This window comes from Neophocaena asiaeorientalis, unplaced genomic scaffold (assembly GCF_003031525.2).
Source record: "Neophocaena asiaeorientalis asiaeorientalis breed wild unplaced genomic scaffold, Neophocaena_asiaeorientalis_V1.1 scaffold119, whole genome shotgun sequence".
NCBI lineage: Eukaryota > Metazoa > Chordata > Mammalia > Artiodactyla > Phocoenidae > Neophocaena > Neophocaena asiaeorientalis.
Genome location: NW_020175821.1, coordinates 9,807,187 through 9,826,508, shown reverse-complemented (window position 1 = coordinate 9,826,508; position 19,322 = coordinate 9,807,187). Strand labels below are relative to the sequence as shown.

At 41.0% G+C, this 19,322-nt stretch overlaps 1 protein-coding gene across 1 annotated transcript in view; it reads right to left on the bottom strand.

Moving 5' to 3' along the window:
• Nucleotides 1-19,322, bottom strand: part of RYR3 (ryanodine receptor 3) — a 381,491-nt gene that overhangs the window by 281,531 nt on the left and 80,638 nt on the right. The window contains exons 5-10 of the mRNA XM_024732458.1: nt 18,412-18,490; nt 12,182-12,294; nt 11,164-11,263; nt 7,992-8,085; nt 2,831-2,905; nt 510-666 (exon numbers count right to left, since the gene is read on the bottom strand). Of these exons, the coding sequence (XP_024588226.1) occupies nt 510-666; nt 2,831-2,905; nt 7,992-8,085; nt 11,164-11,263; nt 12,182-12,294; nt 18,412-18,490 (618 nt within the window). The remainder of the gene's footprint in view (nt 1-509; nt 667-2,830; nt 2,906-7,991; nt 8,086-11,163; nt 11,264-12,181; nt 12,295-18,411; nt 18,491-19,322) is intronic.

Below are 19,322 nucleotides of genomic sequence, written 5' to 3'. Positions count from 1 at the left end.
ACGACCTGGGAAAAGGAACTAGTAACTCTGTATAATATAAATAACTGCAAGACGATGTCATGTCCAGAATTACACCTTCTCTGCATCTTTCTGAAAGAAATCACTTCCTTGATTTAGCTAAATGTAGCACTGAAACTTATGCCTCCATGTTACCCTCGCTTTATGGGGAGTGAAGCATATGACTTAAAGGTATTAAAAACAATTCAGAACATATTTAACAACAACAATATTTTCCATTAGCCTCTGAGCGACACTGTCCCTTCCTGTGAACATTTTTGTTTTCTAGGGCTTTCTACTTTCCTTTAAAGTTTTTCCCTCCTAAGACTTCAATCTTCAACCAAGGTAAGCATTCCTCTATGAACTCAATTCAAAAGATGAGAGAACAAAGTGTTTATCATAGGTCTAATTTCCAATTCCATTTTGTTCCAGCCTACTTTATATTTCAGTCACCGTTCTACCTGGAGGTTTCAGAGCTTTCACTTTGAGAACGAGGTCGAAGTCCACCTCACCTTTGATGCTCGGAAAGAGAAGGCTGTGGACTTGGTGTCTGATTTTCCCCGGTCTTGCAGTATAAGGCCTTGGTCCTCTGTCAAGGCCAGGTAGTGGCCTGTGGTGAGATGCCGAAGTCGGAAAGCCTGGCCCCATCTGATGTTACTGCCACTCCAACTGGGCAGATGAAACAGACAAGAAATTGCATTTACACAAAAATAAGTCCTTTTCAATATTTACCCTGTGCTTTTTCACACAGGCCTTCTGGGGTTCATCCCCTGACTCCTAGCTTGCTCTAGGATTGCATGCATGCCTGCCTACAACTCAGCATGGTGTTCTCTAATGAACTCTCTTAAGATCACCAACAAGGAACATGGTCCTGGGGGCAGGTCAGTGGTTTAATGTAACTGGAAGTCCCAAGCTTCCAATTTTTCCTTCACTCCACTGAAGTGTCTTGATGCCAAAACCACAAAAAAAGAAAAAAAAAAAAGGGAAGCTTGCCTTTTTAGAGAAACTTATTTCTGGGAAAGTAAAGCATTTCCAAATGTGCCATCTCAGTTCAAGCATTTTACTACCACCACTAATTTGAAAAGAGATACACACCCCTATGTTCATTGCAGCATTATTTACAATAGCCAAGATACGGAAGTAACCTAACTGTCCATCAATAAAGAAAATGTGCTGTATACACATATACAATGGAATACCAGTCAGCCATAAAAAAGAATGAAATTGTGCCATTTGCGACAACATGGATGGACCTTGAGGGTATTGTCCTAAGTGAAATAAATCAGACTGGGTAAGACAAATACCATGTGATTTCACTCACATGTGGAATCTGAAAAACAAAACAAATGAGCAAAGAAAACAACATAAATTTCATAGATACAGAGAATAGACTGGCAGTTGTGAGAGGAGGCAGGTTGGGGAGGTGGGAGAAGTGAGTAAAGGGGATTAAGAGGTACAAAGTTCCATGGTCCTACATCAAAAGGCTGGCATTCAACAAAAGTCATGTTAAGTGTTAGGGTAGGAATTATGCACCGAATAATCTGTATCTAATTTATCCTTTCAGTTAGAACAAAATGTTTCAGGAATACACGTATCAGCTTTTAAAATGACCCTCCTCTTGAGCTAATTCTTTGGAGCCCCAAAGAATCCAAATAACATTGATAAAAGGCTTAAATTCTTCATATTTAAGACTCTGGGGAAATAAACAAAGAACCATAACTGGTACCATATATATATATATATATATATTTATTTATTTATTTGTTTATTTTGATTTTTTATAAAGTCCATTAAACAAGAATCAAGCCCTAATACCCTGAAAAAAAAAAGAGTATGACACTATAAGAATTTCAACAGGCTTGAAAGAGAATATAAATACCACAAGCCAGCTAACAACCACAAGCTAACCAGGATTCTTTCAACCAGCCACCTCCAGAGTTTCTCAGTAAAAAATTTGAATGTACCTGTATGTGTATGTGTGAGAGAAGTTCTAATGTTTTCTCCTGATCTCCAGTGGATTATCTTGATATTTTACTTTGAACAAGTGTTCAGGGAGAGACTGAGCAGAGAGCTAGAGGGAGAGGCAGAGAGGGAAAACCAAAAATGGTAACACTGACCCTCCTCTCACCTCGAGCAGTTTAGCTCTAACCTAACTTGTGACCCCTCCAGGCAAAATAAAGGTCCAGAGCTTAACTGGACGCCCCCTTCAGTAGTTTGATGTTTAGAGATGCCATGTTTTTACTCAAGTACCTGTATCCAAAGTCTCAGCCTCCCATTCCTTCTTCCAGGTACAACTGTTTCCGACAAGTTCTGAAAAATACAGTTTCCTTCACAGCTACACTTCCGGTGATGTTTTAGTCTTCCCTACCTCATGCGATTACAGCCCTCTGTCATTTAAAGCTAATCTTGCACTGCAGCCAACAAGGCTACCGGGAGGAGGAAAACTTACCTGGGTTCCAGAGAATCTACTTAAGAAAATAAACGGGCGAACAGCTTTGACGGCTCTCGGGAAACATGTCTGCGCTTGCCGTTTATAACATAGCCACTACAACGGCAGCAGGAGCTGGGGGTTTGGTTCAAAGCAGCAGAGCTTGCTGGCTTCAGAGTCAAAACGGAGGTGTTGGAAATCGTGTGTGTGCGTGCGTGTGTGTGTGTGTGTGTGCGTGCACTTTAAAAACAAAAAACAAAGTCACAGATATTTCAGAATTTAGCTCTTGGCCAAGGAACTTCTGAAAGTTTGCCAGGTGATATGGAACAAATGAAACATTTAAGACAATGGACCGTCCTGGAAAAGAAAATCCTTGAAAAGAATGCCCCCCTGACACTCCATTACCTTATCCGAAGGGGTTCCACTCTCCACAGAGATCTGGCTCTCGTGCCAGCTCCCCCAGCTTCGTAGTATATCCTCCTGTGAGCAGAGTTGGAGATTAGCTCCTCTGTGCCGAACGCTGATCAGCACCGGGCAGGGAACAGCTCCCTGCAGAGGCTGCTCAGAACCCGCTGTATTTCGAAGCCCTCTCAGAGTCAGCAAAACGAGAAGCAAGAGTCAAAGGAAGGCACTACTTCCCAGTCTCTCTTATAAGAGAAAAAGGGTGCTAAAGCGGAGGGAACTGCTAGTCACCTACTCAACATGGACACTCACGGACCGTCAGGTGTACAATGGAAAAAGGACTGTCTCTATTTCCACATCAGGAGTCAAAACAGCCCAGTCACATCATCAGACGCGATACCAAATGCTCCAATTCTTTCTCGTTCAGCTCGCTGATGCAGTTTCACATCTTTAGAAAATGTATTTGTACTTGTAAAACATATACGTAGTACTGTGTGAATTCATTTCCATTGTTCTAGGAAGCTGGGCACAAAGCTCTATTCTCAGTTGCTGTTGTCTCCTTTCCTGCATTAACAATAATCTTTTAATGTGTTTTTAACTAAAATGTTTATTTTGGAATAACTCTAGATTTGTAAAAAAAAAAAAAAGTTGCAAAGATAGTCCAGAGAGCTTCCGTATAGTCTCACTCAGTTTCCCCTACGGTTATCATCTTATTACTATGGTACAGTTGTCAGAACTAAGAAACCAACACTGGCACATTATTACTAACTAAACTCAAGACTTTATTTGGACTTCATCAGTTTTTCTATTAATTCTTTTCCTGTTTCAGGATCCCACCCTGGAGGTCGCACTGCATTTAGTTGTTATGTTTTCCCTGTTTCCTTTGGTCTGTTAGAGTTTCTTAGTCTTTCCTTGTTTTTCAGGACTTTGCTAGTTTTGAGGAGTACGGGTCAGGCATTCTGTAACATGTCCCACGAATTGGGTTTGTCTGATGTTTATCTGACAATTACCGAAGTCTGATTTTTAATCCATACAATTGGGACCAACCCATCTCTATCACAGATTATGAGGAATTAAATGAACTATCTTAGTTTAAAGGTACGTCTCATGATAGTGGTCCCTGGATTGCCCGGTATACTGAATCCAGATACTTTCTGAGAATCTTGTGACCTTGGATCAACACTGATCATTTAATTGCATTTAATTTCACTAATTTAAAATGCTACCTCTACTACAGAGGGTTTGTATATATCACAATCGAATTATTCAAACTCCAGAAGAATCTTGATCTAAATTTTAAGACAACAGGTAATCAATAGAGGGGAAGAGGAAATGTGTGGTAATTACTTCCTTCTCCCAAGAAGTATTATAATTATGAGCTGGTTAAAAATATGGGCTTGGGAGTCAGGCAGACCTGAATTTGAATCTATTAGCTGTGTGACCTTGTCAAGTCCCTTCAAATCTCTGGCATCAGTTTCCTCACCTGTAAAATGAGCCTAATAAGGGTACTTAAGTCACAGAATGGTTGTGAGCATTTAATGGTTTTTTTTTAAAAATAATGAATGCGCACAAAGATGTTCATGGGTGTACAAAATACTATGTATTGTTGAGTTTTCCAAATTTTGTTTAAATATAGATGTTTATAAATGTGCATCAAAAGCTACACTACCTGGCACAGAAATCCAATTAAACACTACATTAACAGTGGTTACCTTTTGGTGGTGGGATTAAAGAAGACATTCTAAACCTTTTTCAAATGTATGTACTATCAGGAAATATGTAGTAAATATTAAGAAAGAAATCCTATGCTACTGCAGAGCTCCAACACCCCAGGTGTCTCTGTGCCAGGCCCAGAATAGTGATGATGCTGTACTGACCTAGCCCTGCAGGAAAATTTGTTGAGATTTTCACTGATGCTTCTCCATCCTCAATGAGAGCCAAAAGGGTCTCTCAGGTGGAAACGGTGGAGCAGATCACCCTAGGTCACATGATTTGAGAACTCTCTCCTTCTGACATTTAAAGAATTCTAGAAGGTAAGTCCTTCCCACCTAGGAAATGCGGGTGGTTTGCTCCATTGAATCTCGAAAGGTTACAGAGGTTGAAACAATCTGCCCCCGCTCTCAAACAATTACCCAAGGAGAGGAGGTGAGTGGGTGGGGAGCTGAGGTGCTCTGAAAGCTTGGCTGACAGCTTAGCCTTAGTTTCAGTAAGTTAAGTGACTTATTCCAGGATGCTTGACAAGCCTGAGGCAGAGGCAAGGATCAGAGCTCAGAATGCTAGATTATTCTCTGGGCTTTGCACCCTGGGACGGTCAGCCTCTCTACCCAGCCTGGCTGCTCTCAGGTTCTACAAGGAATGATTTCCTCTGGAAAGTCAGCCCCATTACAGTGGAATCACTTGCATGCCTTCCTGACTCTGGGCACCTTTTTGTGTCTTCTTGATTTCCTATTCCTTTGTGCTCTCCCAAATTTCGGTATTCCTGGCTATCCTGGCCAGTTCTGAGGATTTACCTGATGACACATGACAATGATAAGGCTTATCACTCACCTTACCTAGACAGCAAATAATGCCGAGGCATCCTGTGTTGAATGAGAGACCAGTTGCTACAAAAATCCGAGTTCCAGTATAAGGGAGCCACTGCTGACTCACCCCAGTCTCAACTCCTTCATAGGAATAGTCTTTATTTTTCCTTACAAAGGAAAGGAATAGCCTTTTTATTTTTATCTGTCGATTTCTTTTTTTCCCCGAAATACAAATTAGATCACGTGAAATCCTCAGCCACCTTTGGCCTTAACTCAATGATGGCATGCATGCCTTCCTCAGGGGGCCCATTCTGGGAATTCCTCTCTATCTGTTTCACTCTCCCCAGCACCTTCTTTCAAATACTTGTCCAGCCTTTCTTTTGGGTCAGGATCTTGTTGAACCACTCAATAGGAGTGCCCACCAAATGACAAGCTTCTCCAAGTAGCGTTGTTTCTGCCCAGATGCTTCTAATTTGGTTCTAAATTTAATGACAGGCACATGTGTGTGTGTGGGGGGGTAAAGGGCCATGCAAATGTTATTTTAATTGTTTCCAAATTCCTTTCCTTAAAAAAAGAATAGGAAAGGGAAGAGAGAACTAGTGAGTTTTGACGTGTTCCATCTTAGATGTAGCCAACTCTGCCAAACTCACTAACAAAACTTCAGTTCTGTATCCACCTGCAAGCTTTTGCCTTACTGCAGCAGGATAAGATATTAAAGAGACAGAATGTGGGCTACTGCATAATTTCACTGTTTAAAAAAAAAGGAGGGCTTCCCTGGTGGCGCAATGGTTAAGAATCTGCCTGCCAATGCAGGGGACATGGGTTCGATCCCTGGTCCGGGAAGATCCCACATGCCGTGGAGCAACCAAGCCCGCGTGCCACACCTACTGAGCCTGCGTGTCACAACTACTGAAGCCCGTGCACCTAGAGCCCGTGCACCGCAACAAGAGAAGCCACCATAATGAGAAGTCTGAGCACCGCAACAGAGTAGCCCCCGCTCGCTGCAACTAGAGAAAGCCTGTGCACAGCAACGAAGACCCAACACGGCCAAAAGTAAATAGATAAATATTTTAAAAAATAAATTAAAATTTTTAAAAAGGAAAAGAAAATCGCAACTGAGTAGGATCACATGACATTATCTAGTGTAGGGAATCCTTAATTCCAAGGGAAATCAGGTCAGCCTAACTTTTCTACTCAGAGATAACTGCCAGCCACTGGACCAGTGCCAGGAAGGCTAGACACCATTCCGGGTCACATCTGGTTCCCATGAAGGGATACACAGAGGACAGAGCACGCAGAAAGAGGTTCAGAACAATAAAGGATATACATTGCCAATGGGTAGTTTCAAAGATGCATAGTAACACACTCAAGCACATTGCTCCTGGGGGTCCTTTAGAACATAAAATAAGGAAGGAGCCCTGGCTGGAGACTCAGCATCTCTGGGTTTCAGGCTCCCATCTGAAATCATCCAGTGTGTCACCTCTGGCAGGAGCCTGACTTAGATGATTTCTACGATGTGTGAATGTGATCATGTGTTTCTAATGAAGTAAAAGAACTGCAGTTAATGAGGTTCCCATAGGCATCATGCAAAAACCAAAGAATGTATTACGAGTGATCTGGGAGATCAGACTTGTTGCTGTCCTAAGTTCAGTCTAATTTACATCTGAGATGTGATTTTTTAAGATATATCAGAGTTCCATAGTTACAGAGGCCAAGCTTTTTATACTCTGTTCCTCTATACATAAACAGAATACTAAAGGATGCTTCAGTGTGAATTTAAGACCTAGATTAATATCTTCCATCTCCTGATTTTGAATTTTGGAAAAGCATCCTTTGAGTAGATAACTAGAGATCCAAAGAAAACATCATCCTCAGCAGTGCGCTCTACATGCCGCCCCGGCACCATCCCCTGCTGATCCAGCTCTGGCTGGATATTGACATTTGGTTTCTCCAATCCTGTTTGATAAGCAGAATGAAATCACTGAACTTCACCTTCATAGTACATAAAAGGGGGAGTAATAGAGATAATCTGCCTTTGAAGAGCCTGGTGAATAATTTATGTAAGTGCACAGACTCACTAGAATGACTATCCTGATTTCCATCACAAAAATGGGTTCTTCAGGGCTTCCCTGGTGGCGCAGTGGTTGAGAGTCTGCCTGCCGATGCAGGGGACACGGGTTCATGCCCCAGTCCGGGAAGATCCCACATGCCGCGGAGAGGCTGGACCCGTGAGCCCTGGCTGCTGAGCCTGCGCGTCTGCAGCCTGTGCTCCGCAACGGGAGAGGCCACAACAGTGAGAGGCCCGCGTACCGCAAAAAAAAAAAAAAAAAAAAAAGCGTTCTTCAGTCTACAATTAACGCTACCAGAAACTCCTTAGATTTGGAAGCAACCACAGAAAACAAAGGGATTGAAAAGCACCACAGAATTGCTTGCCTAAGAAGCAGCATGTGTATATAGCTATTCCTGTGAGCACACTCAAGCATACGGCCTTTCCTGTTTTATAACTGCAACCCATGACTGGAGGGAAGTTCGTCAATTAACTAACACTTACAGAATTCATCTGTCTCCATACCCAAAAGCCAACTCTTTAGTCTGAGTCACCGGAGACAGGAGACAAGAGAAGGATGAAGCTACTGGCTTACCTGTGCTGGGAATCATTCTGGTCTGTAGATGGTATTGTCAAACACTCATCATGACCATGGAAAAGACGTACTACATGCCCACCAAGTAGGTATCCTGTAAGAGAATTATATCCTGCCATGAGCTTACAGGAAGTTGGATAATGAGAACACTGTATTTCAAAAGGGTATATTCATGCATATCTGAGTCAGTTATGGAAAACACCAAGAGAAAAAGCATTTGGGAAATGACAGATTCCACGACTTCAGGTCTCAGGTAGAAAAGACAAGAAAGTGAAAACAATTCTAACACTGGAAGTTAAATAGGGTTTCAGAGATGAGCAAGTCCAATACCAAAAGGGAGGGTGAAAACAATGTATCAATTCATATCATTAAAAGCCAAAAGGTCACCCGTAACTAATATAATGTTGTATATCAATTATGCCTCAATAAAAATAATGCAACATTTAAAAATACACACAAACACAAGGCCAAAAGGAAATTTAAGCTGCTACTCTTAGGAGGATAAGGATTTTCCAGTTGTTTAGGATATAAATACATCCAACACCAAGTTCTTGGATAAACTGTTACAATCTGGATGTGTATACTTTGTGGCAAATTCCAAATCAAATTGCAGCCATGAGAAAGAAAGAAGGTGCTGGGAAGGGGGAAGCAAACCGTTATTCCGAGCTCTCTTAGGAGGAGCTACTTTTCCAACACGTTAAATAAACACAGATCAAACCAGGACACTATTTCTACAGCACCAAGGAGAAGGCAGAATGACATTCCAGTATCTCTGAGTGGACAAGCACAGAGGCAGCTATCAACGAGCCCTTAGCTTTCAGAATAAGGAAAGGAATCTCAATAGCCATGGAGTTCAGAGATGGATAGGAAACAATGAACTTCAAGGACTCGATGACCAGTTAGTCTTCAAATAAACTGTGAGCCTCCATTTAAACAACACAGTAGTAGGAGAGGGGCCCCAGTCTGAGCTTTATCTTGCATGAAGAAATGAAATTCGTTATCCCTTTGAATTAAAAAATTCTCCCAGCTAGACAGTTCTCAGGAGACAAACGGACTTAATATGTTCAATGTCTGTATCAGGATTTTGAGAAAATCACATAATTAGATCACTTTAGGGGCTGTCAAACTATTTAGGGTGTTGGAGCAAAACAGCAAGAAGGAAAAGTTATGCCAGACTAGAAAAGGGTGTTATCAATGCATCTTATACAGGGACAGTCTGATATTCCCTGGTTCACTTTTCTTCATCCAGGCAAGGCAAGCTCTTTTTAAACTTCCCTCAAATATTTAGAAGTCATTTTATCATTTTCCTCTCTCTTACTGTACTAATATTTGCAACTGCATACTTTTTTGCATTAAAATAATTCATGATATACTGTAGGGGAATTGTTAACAGCCAATTTGTTTAGAAAATTAACCCCTTCCATGATCACATTTTTTTTAAAGCATTTATATTGGAGTATATTGCTTTACAATGTTGTGTTAGTTTCTGCTGTATAACAAAGTGAATCAGCTATATGTATACATATATCCCTAAGCCCTCCCTCTTGCGTCTCCCTCCCACCCTCCCTACCCCACCCCTCTAGGTGGTCACAAAGCAGCGAGCTGATCTCCCTGTGCTATGCAGCTGCTTCCCACTAGCTGTCTATTTTACGTTTGGTAGTGTATATATGTCCATGCTACTCGATTAAACTCTCCATCGTCTCATGATGGTGAGGCCATGCTCCCTTTGGAGCCCACCATTTACAGTCCTCAGGCTCCTCCAATCAATATCCTGCTCCACAGAGGAAACTGCTAAATGCTGGAGCATCACAGCATTTCTTAGTTGAAACATACCAGGGCAATAATCAGGAAAGAAGGGTCATAAGAAAGATCACTCACTCTCTCAAGGGCTGAAGTGGGTTTCTCATCAGTGGATGCTGAGAGAGCATTTTGCAGTCGGATGACTCAAGTGATCAGCTACCCAGGCTCTATCACAAGGGCACTCAATACTTCTAAAAGCATTGTTGTGAAGTGATATGCAATTAATTAATCTCCACAAGCCCTCTTTTGGGACTGGGCAATAATTTTATTCCTATAGCGGAAATGAAAAAAAATTAACATGGAGAAGATTCAGTCAAAACTTCCTTGGGGAAGATTTTTTAACCCAGTTCCTTGATTCCTGATAGAAAGGGAATGATTGACAATAGATTTAGAGCGGTGGGTGAATTCTGGTGTGAAAGAAGAGAGCTAAAAACATATCCTGCTTTTGAAAGGTCTTCCATCGGCTGCCAAAAGAGTTACAAATTTGTTGTTTCCTGATTATTCAATTTAGCTATGACACCTCCTGAAACTGGGGTGTCACCTTGAAAACTCTCAGTTTTCCCTCTATTTTCCAACATCATGAAACAGAGAGGCATTCCAAGTCTGAAACTACTAGGCTCAAGCTTTAAAACAGGGTTAAAGCCTGTGATTTGAGTATTTTTAAAAATCCTAATCTTGCTATAAAGGGCTAGAATGTGATGTGATAACCCTTAGGTCATTGCCATTTGATGACTGTGCTCAGCTGTGATTACCCATGCGTAAGGTAAGGCCAGTGTATTTATTATACAACTTGAAAGGTGTATTGACTTTGCCTGGCTCCAAGAAATAGGATATGTTGAACAAACTTTGATGATCTTACTTCTAAGAGAACAAGAAAATACCATTTGTTGTTTTTAAATGGCCTTCCATAAATACAAGTAAAAGCAAATGGCCAAATATCTTTTTACTATAAAGTCCTTCTCCCACCTGTATGGCGAGATGCACTGGGGAGAAATATTTTAAAAAGTCACCTTCTTGGCAAATAATGTCTTCTAAAACTGAACCTGCTACGGTCTGTATACTTATAACCATAAATAAAAGTGAAAAGTCGGTGGGAGAGGGAAGGTACGTCTCCAAGGTCCTGAATACACATAGCGCCAAAACAACAGTGAACTCGAAAGGATTGAAAAAGCATGTCAGCAGTGCTCATGTAATCAGAAATCAGGACAGAAAGTCATCCACACTAACATCAGAGAAAGGAATTCAGGTGAACCAAAATCACGCTGTGTACCGGGACATTCAGGCAGGAGCTGTGAAGTCGCAGAAAATGTCAATATGCGTAGCACAAGACAAACGGGCAGGCTGAGGGTTGAATGCACACAAAGAAGCACACCTTCTTCGATGCTACTTCCCGAGCACGTAGGATGTACATTCCAGAGTGTTTGCATAAAGGAGGCATCCACTTGTATGTTACCATTTGATATTGAGAGATGCTGCAGCAGAAACAGAAATGAGACATCCTTTAAATCACCAGGCCAGTCCTGACAGAAGCAGCTCACCTAGAATTTCAAGGACTGAATTAAACAGCCTTACTGTCATCGGGCTTTTTCTACGTAGCCTGTGGGAGAGTGTTCCACCCAATCTAGAAGCAGCTTCAAAGTGGGACACTTTATTCAGGGAAGAGGAAGTATTCAGCTACAGAGGTGGCAGACAAGACTCCATCCCCTCAGCTGGATCCCTGATTCAACAGGAAGTTATAAAATGTCTATTCTTGGTAGGAGAAGGGAACTCGCAAGTGGGAAAAATTACTCCAGCCTTTGGTCTAGGCAAAGTAAAATCTGCTGGTAGGATTGGCGCTGAGAAGCTTAAAAACTTATCTCTGACATTTCTCTGATCTGCAAGGTACTGCCCCACCTCCACCCCTTAAGGGCTTGACTTCAACAATGCTTGCCTAGTACCATCCCCAGGTGCAAAATCTCACCTGCCTCTTCTAACCACTGTGACATCCCACACACTGAAACATGTACAATTCTCTTTCTCCCTCCAAACATAAGTTTACGTTTTTATATCCAACACTTTCTGGCTTGTTCTTCATTGGACAAGAGCTAAACAATGTGATAAACTGAGAGTGATGGTAACTAATGTGTCAATAGTTGGCTTTCTAAGGAAGAGCCTGGGGGCATTTAAGCAGAGTTTGCTGGGAACAGTACTTTAATCTAAAAAAATAACTAACAGTTACATTCCAGACCCCATGATAAACTGGCAGGAGAGAGGATTTAATCACCTGTCAAGTATACTGTGTAAAGGTATCTTATCCTACTCAATCTAATGTGGTTCTGTTCTCCCTGGCCATCTTTTCCTAAAAGAAACTACTCTGGAAATGAAAGATGCTTGTGTTAGGAGGTACTTACAAGGTATCTTTCAGAGGATACGCTGACAAGGATGAGGTCATCACCAATTCGAACCTTTTCTCCCTCAGACCTCTGCTTGGAAGCGGGATGTATGGTCCACCAACAGGCTTCTCCTACACAAAGGCTCCTTGAGTTAGTGACTGCTTCTTGGAAGCCAGTGTCCCTAATTCTGTCCCTCATTCTCCTTCCTCCTGATGAGAATCCCTGAAACACGCATGCATGTGCTCACGCACACTCCAATTTCTATTTATCTATAAGCATTCCAGTTACCCCCACATCCGCTCTTGTGTGTGTTTATCATTTTCATTTTCTCTAGAGACAGAAAGACAGTATTTGGAAAAGAGTACTGGAGGTCAGAAGCTATAGAAGCCTTTGAGTATTTTTAATACATATGGTAATATGCTTTTTTTTCATAAGCACCTACAAATCTTTAAGAAATGACTTCATTGGTCTACTGACCACTTACAGACTTTTATCTTTGCCCCACCTCTTCCCCATGAAATTCTACTAAATCATCAGTAATTCCACTAAAAAAAAAAAAAAAAAACTGAGGTTTTTCAGAAGGCCTAAATCTACGAGGATTAAGACAGCAGGTGAGAAGTTAATAGCAAAGAAGAAAAATTGACATTTTGGAAAAAGGAATGTAGATAGATGCTTTTAGCCAAGAGAAAGCTACAACTCCAGTCTTTGGGAAAGAAAATGGATGAGAAGTTGATCTCAAGAAATAAGGCCACTCCTGCTACATATTCTCCAGAAACTCTCTGGAATTGGAGGTAACAGTTCCCTGTGAAGGCAACTATAGAGTATGGGGTTGAAAACAGGAGGACTGGCTGAAGGTTTTTTTTTTTTGCGGTACGTGGGCCTCTCCCGTTGCGGAGCACAGGCTCCGGACACGCAGGCTCAGTGGCCATGGCTCACGGGCCCAGCCGCTCCGCGGCATGTGGGATCCTCCCGGACCGGGGCATGAACCCGTGTCCCCTGCATCGGCAGGCGGACCCTCAACCACTGCGCCACCAGGGAAGCCTTGGCTGAAGGTTTTAAGCGAACATTTAACCTTCTGCATCCCTTTCTTTATCCTGCATGCCAGGTGACTCTTCCCCCTCCACTGTACAAAAGAATAGAAGTTAAACCCATGGAACGACTTCCATGGATCAGGCACTGTCAGACAAGGAAGTAAAGAGTATTTGCTGAAAATGGAGAATAATCAGAATTCTTTGCCCTGATTAGTAAAACCCCAGCTCCTCTTCCTTTACCTCCATTCCTCAGCTTCCAGAATGCCAGCTGCGATGCTGAACCTCCCCACAACCCAAATGATTACTCTTTAGGGAAGCCAAACTACCCAACATAAAAGATACCTGTTTGGGCATCTCCAGTGCAATGCCTAGGTCCCTGCTAGATTACCCCAAAGCGAGGCTTAAGAGATGGCAAGCCACTCACACAGTCAGTACTTCCTGTCGCTTTTTACCACCTTGATCTAAACATCAGTGGGGACCAAGGATGACCTGACGTGTGAGGAAAGTCTCTAACACGAATGACGGGAACAAACCAAAAAGTGGGTAAAGGGAAAAAACGAAGATTACAGACAGCTAAAGATAACTTTAAGCAAATCTTAGAATTAATAATCTCAGAGAGATAAGAAAAAGTAACATTCATGAAGCAGCTATGAGAGTATCCATGAAGGATCCCTTCAAAGAAAAAGAAAGTTCTTTGATCCTGAAAAAGAGAGAAAGAAACAGGAAGGTTACGGGATAAAGTTGAAAAATTCTCCCAAAAAGAATGAAGAAAAACAGATTAGAAACAAGACTGAAAAGAAAATTAGAAAACCGGTCTAGAGGAGTTCCAAAAAGCAAGAACAGAGAAAACAAAGGGAGGAAATTAACAAAGAGATAATATTAAAATTTTCCCAAGGCTGAAAGACAAACATTTTCAGATTGAAGAGGCCTGCAGAGTCCCTAGCACAGTGGAGAATGGACACACACACCAGGGTCCACTCCTGTGACACTAAGAACAAGAAGGATCCAGGATAAGACATAGCACTGTAGAACTGCAGACATCAGGGCAAAAGAGAAGATCCAAGTAGCTCTCAGAAAATATAAACAGGTCACACACAAAAGATCAGGAATCAGAATGTAGACATCTCACAGCCAGACCAAAAGCTAGAAGAAAACCTCCAGGATGCTGAGAAAAAGATATTTCCAATGTAGAATACTCTTACGAATTACTTGTAAAGCTGGAATTAAGAAACTTTCAGACAACAATTTTTCTCCCACGGATCTTTTCTGTAAAAGCTACTGGAAATGGAGTCCCCCAAAACGATGTGATAAACCAATAAAGGAGAAAAACATGAGATCCAGGAAATACAGAATCTTGGAGAGAGAAAACGGGAATTTCCCGGATGACAGTGGACGTTTCTAAGAAGATGAAACTGACAGAACAGCTCTTGTGACTGAATGTAATCAGGGGAGAGTTTCTGTTCTATGGGACAGTTTAGAAATGAATGACTGGGTCACGGAAAGTAAAGCAACAAACAAGGCAATTATTGAGTACTGGGAAACTCAAAAGCAAAACAGTAAAGTGAACTGCCCATAGTATATCACGAGTCTCACTTGCAAATAAAAGTTACAGTTATGCCAATGTAAGTAGTTAATATTGACTTTGGTAGTTATATAAAAAATGGATGCAAATATAGTGGGAGGGTGGAAAGAAGACAGGGAAGAGTGGAGACTAAGAGCTAAATTTGTATTATTCATTTAGGACATCAATAGATCATACCTAATTGGAAAGAATAACTAAATAGCAGTAAACTGTATGACTCACACACAAGTGGGGAACATACTAGAGGAGCTGGACGCCCCAGAGATGCAGGAATTCAGAACGGGGAGGGGGTGGGGCAGGAGATGGATGTTTCCAGTAAGCATAGGAGTACTATGTCTCTCTTTTAACTATGTACGGGTATTACTTTGATTTACTTTGGACAAATAAGTATGATCATTTTGATTACGTTTTGATTAAACTTAAAATTTTGTAACAGAAGAGGCTGGCCTCTACATCTGAAGGGGGAAATGACATGTATATATCCATTATGTGCTCTGGACCACTGAGAGGGACCAGGATGAAGGGGTCCTAAAGAGGCACACGGGAGAAGAGAATCCTTGTTCTCTTGCCCTCTCCTGGGAACAGTGTAGTGGTCTGGAGCCCAGGGACAGGGCCAATCCCCAAATCAGTAGGATGTGTACGGGCCAGGTGAAGGTCCTAAAATACCTAGTAGTACATTTAGTGGGTATTTTTTTTTCATTTTTTTCCAATTCTAAACTAATTCTAAAGCTATGTCTAAAACCAAAACAACAACAAAAAACTTTTAAAAGGAGAAAAGAAAAAGAACCCAATAAGCAAAATCAAGGGCAAAATGGTCACCAGTTATGTTAGGTCAGTCAAATCATTTATTACCACTGTGCAGGGGGAAAAGTTTCCAGAAGTGTTCAAGAAACTGCTTCCAAACTTCTACTCACATTCTCCTAGAGATTCAACTCAACTACTTGTTTTCAACTCAGAAGAGGTTTCTGAGCCCAAAGTGCATTCACAGAATGACCTGGGTAAAAAACAATGCTTTTCTGTTGGATCCTGAGTGACTCTCCTCCTTAAGAGAGAAGACCCACTCCAGGCCATACTGAACCGTATCTGAGCTGCATGAGCGCTCTCCTCCTCCCCAGCAAACAGCAAGCTGGTCTTCTTCAAGGAGAATATGAAATGGGTTGGGGGTGAGGGAGGTAATTATTTTAGGCTCTAGGCTTTCATGAACACCTGGTCAACACTTTCCCCTCTGTCTTTCTGCCAAAGTCAGCTTCTGATCAGCTACCTTGAACTTGGGCTGGTGCATGTGTTTCCTTAATCTGTCAGCAGAATTCACACCAAGTCTGATTTTAGGAATTTAGAAAAAAAAGTGCTAGAAAGAGTAATATTCTCTGCTGCTATTTCCCTCTATTTTTATTGGAGGCTCTAATAATTAAAAAAAAAAAAAAGGTTTCCTGAACACATGACTAGAAAGTGGTTATTTCTCAAATTTCTTCCCAATTCTCCAAAAGTCTGAAGTCATTTTACTGGTATAAATAGAATGACCATATATGACTTTTCCGATTATGTGCTCTAAGACTGACAGCTGGTTTATATTTAGAGGTCAACTTATGCTCAGAATGTGTGGCACTTCACTCATTTTGTAATTTTCAGCAAAGGTTGACAATACTTTAGAGGAAATTGTATTTTAAGAATAACACTTTAGCTGAGAACAAAGCAACCTCAAATCAAATTCAAATATAATCTGATTTCAGGAAGAAAAAAAAAACCCTAAAGAGGCAGGCTCACTCTTCCGCTCTGTACAGAGAGGAGGAGAGGGAGGGGCTCTCGTCCGGCGTTCTGGATGTGGCTGTGCATGAGGCAGAAACTGCAAACGCACATGGGTTAAACCCGAGATTTTTTTTTTCTAGATATCTGTAAAATCAGACAACCTGGATCATCCCCTTATGAACGGACGTAGTTTCAGCAAGACCATATGGACTTTGTCCTTGTTTGACTACCCAACAATGGAACTCTCTTCCTATTGGGGGGAAAATGTCATGATATTAAAGACTGAGACTTTGAGACTCTTCCTGCAGTGTGACCTAGGCTGTTTGCTCTTCCCTTGCCTTTGTTTCTGCCCATTTTCTAAGGCTGGGGCTCAGCTTCAGAGTAGGTTTACACAATATCCTTCCAGGAAACTCTCATTCTGCTTGAGTTAATGGAATTAGTTTCTGCTGTTTGCAACCAAGAATCCTGATTGGTCCAGAAGCCCAACCTCTAAATAGAGCAGAAATTATGTATGTAATGCCCTTGGCGGATAGATTGCCCATGAATATTTCCAGCCACAGGGAACATCCTCCTTCCCGAGGCCAGCTGTTCCTCTACTGGATACTTGCAGATATTACAAAATGGTTTCCTTCTTTGAGACGAAATGGGCCTCTTTTCAACTTCTATCCATTGCTCCACTGGTCTTTGGAATAACCCACAGCAAGTCAGCCCCTTCTTTGATACTATAACTAGAAATATTTGTTGACAATTATCCTAGCCCTCTGTTCTTCATTTCTGGTGTCCAGAGAGAACTGCATCTTCCTGGTCACCACCTTTCTTAGGATCCATCACTTGACTGTCATTATTTTCGACTGAACTAAAAAAAAAAAACAGCCAGTGTTCCCCAAACTATATGATGGTATACGATGTATAGCACTGGCGGTGGAGGGCAATTAAACAACATTGAATCATATAGTGAGAAATTACTTTTAAGCCTTCTGATTCTATCAGAAAGTTTTCACTTTGGAGCTTGTATATCATGAACACTTTTCTAATATTTGCCAACACCTCTTCAATTATTTAGTGACATGGTTTTCTTTTCTCTATATTTATTTTTAAGGCAAGCAATACCAGTTTTCTACTTATACCAATGATTTTAGTTTAGTCTTATTATAAAATTATAAGTACAAAAGTAAGTAAATGTAAAGAAAAATATAAATAATAATAAAAGTGATGTACAGGAATGGCAAACACCACGATGGTGGATGTCATTGACTAACGTTTGGGAAACACTGCTTTAAAAATAGCTGGTTCACTGCAGAATAAAATGGGACTACTCTTTTTAAAGTTTTTTTTTTAACGTGGACCATTTTTAAAGTCTTTATCGAATTTGTTACCATATTGCTTCTGTTTTATGTTTTGGATTTTTGGCCACGAGGCATACGGGATCTTAGCTTCCCAACCAGGGATCGAACTGTATGTACCCCCTGCACCGGAAGTCGAGGTATTAACAACTGGACTGCCAGGGAAGTCCCAGAACTACTTTTCTGATCTCAACTCTATACTTCATTACATAAATGCTTATTATGCTATCTTTGTTTTTTAGCGATTATTCATTACCATTGGTTTCTTTCAGGAATAACTTCTCTACTTACTTTTGGTTCCTAACCCTAAAAATTGTTTTTCTTTGAGACTCTGGCAGACTGTGGTTAAAAAATTATGCTTGCCCTCATTCTTAGTTCCTATGTTATCATTACACATTCTTTTTTTAAATTCTCCAAAGTTTTATCAGACCAGGTTGATATTGACCAGTTTGGTTTGGAATCCCAAATGAGTAGCATTCAGTACCCTTCTCGAAAGCCCTTAGCCCAAGACCCCACTGAGCAGCAGACCTAGGTATGTTGACTTACCTGTGGCATGTTCCCGTAGACCTACATCAAAGGCAAGTTTATCTGTCTGGGATCTTGATGTAGTCAAACATGTTAGATACTGTGGAACAAGAGTAGATGCTAGTGAAGTCATACTCTTCTGTCAAATCTTGGCATCTCACCACTAGTTGGCTTCCAGCTGTCAGTTTCAACATTGGGCTACTATGAAAAGGGCCTGTTTACCTTGTTCATTGCTACAGTGCTTCTGGGATATATTTTTGTAAAATATTTAAAACCTCAAAGATGTTCCTATCTGATGACCCAGTGATTTAACCCATAGGACTATGAGGAATAAGTCTGAAATAGAAAAAGTCTGAACTATTAAATATGCTTTTGTTCAAAGATACTCTGAGAAACTTTTAAACTGGGAACAATATAAACAGAACATAAATGGCCAACAATAATGGAAAGGTTGATAAACTTTGGTACTTTGTGGAATATTATGCTACCATGAAGCATATTTTTCAAGAGTGTAACAATATGGAATATACACAAAATAGTGTACTTATATAGTTGCCACGTATGCAAAACTTAAATGCCTAGCACCCAGGCTAAAGGGAACTACACCAAATTGATAACAAGTTGTCTTTGGACAGTGGGAGCGACCACAACGATGCCCCCATTTCTATTTATTTTCTGCTTTTCAAATTTTCTATGAGCTTTAGAACTTCTCAAATAATGCCTATGGCTTTTTTTTTTCTGATGATAAAAATACATGTGCATGTAAAAGTTAAAAATTATTTTAAAAAATAATTTAATAAAGGAAAAAAGTACACAGCCTGTTCCCTGCCTCCTTTTATTGACAGGCACAGTGGGTGGTCTTAGAATTAGACTGGGAGGCGGATATGCACTTGGCATAAACTTGCTGAGTTATACTTCTAGTTCACTGCAAC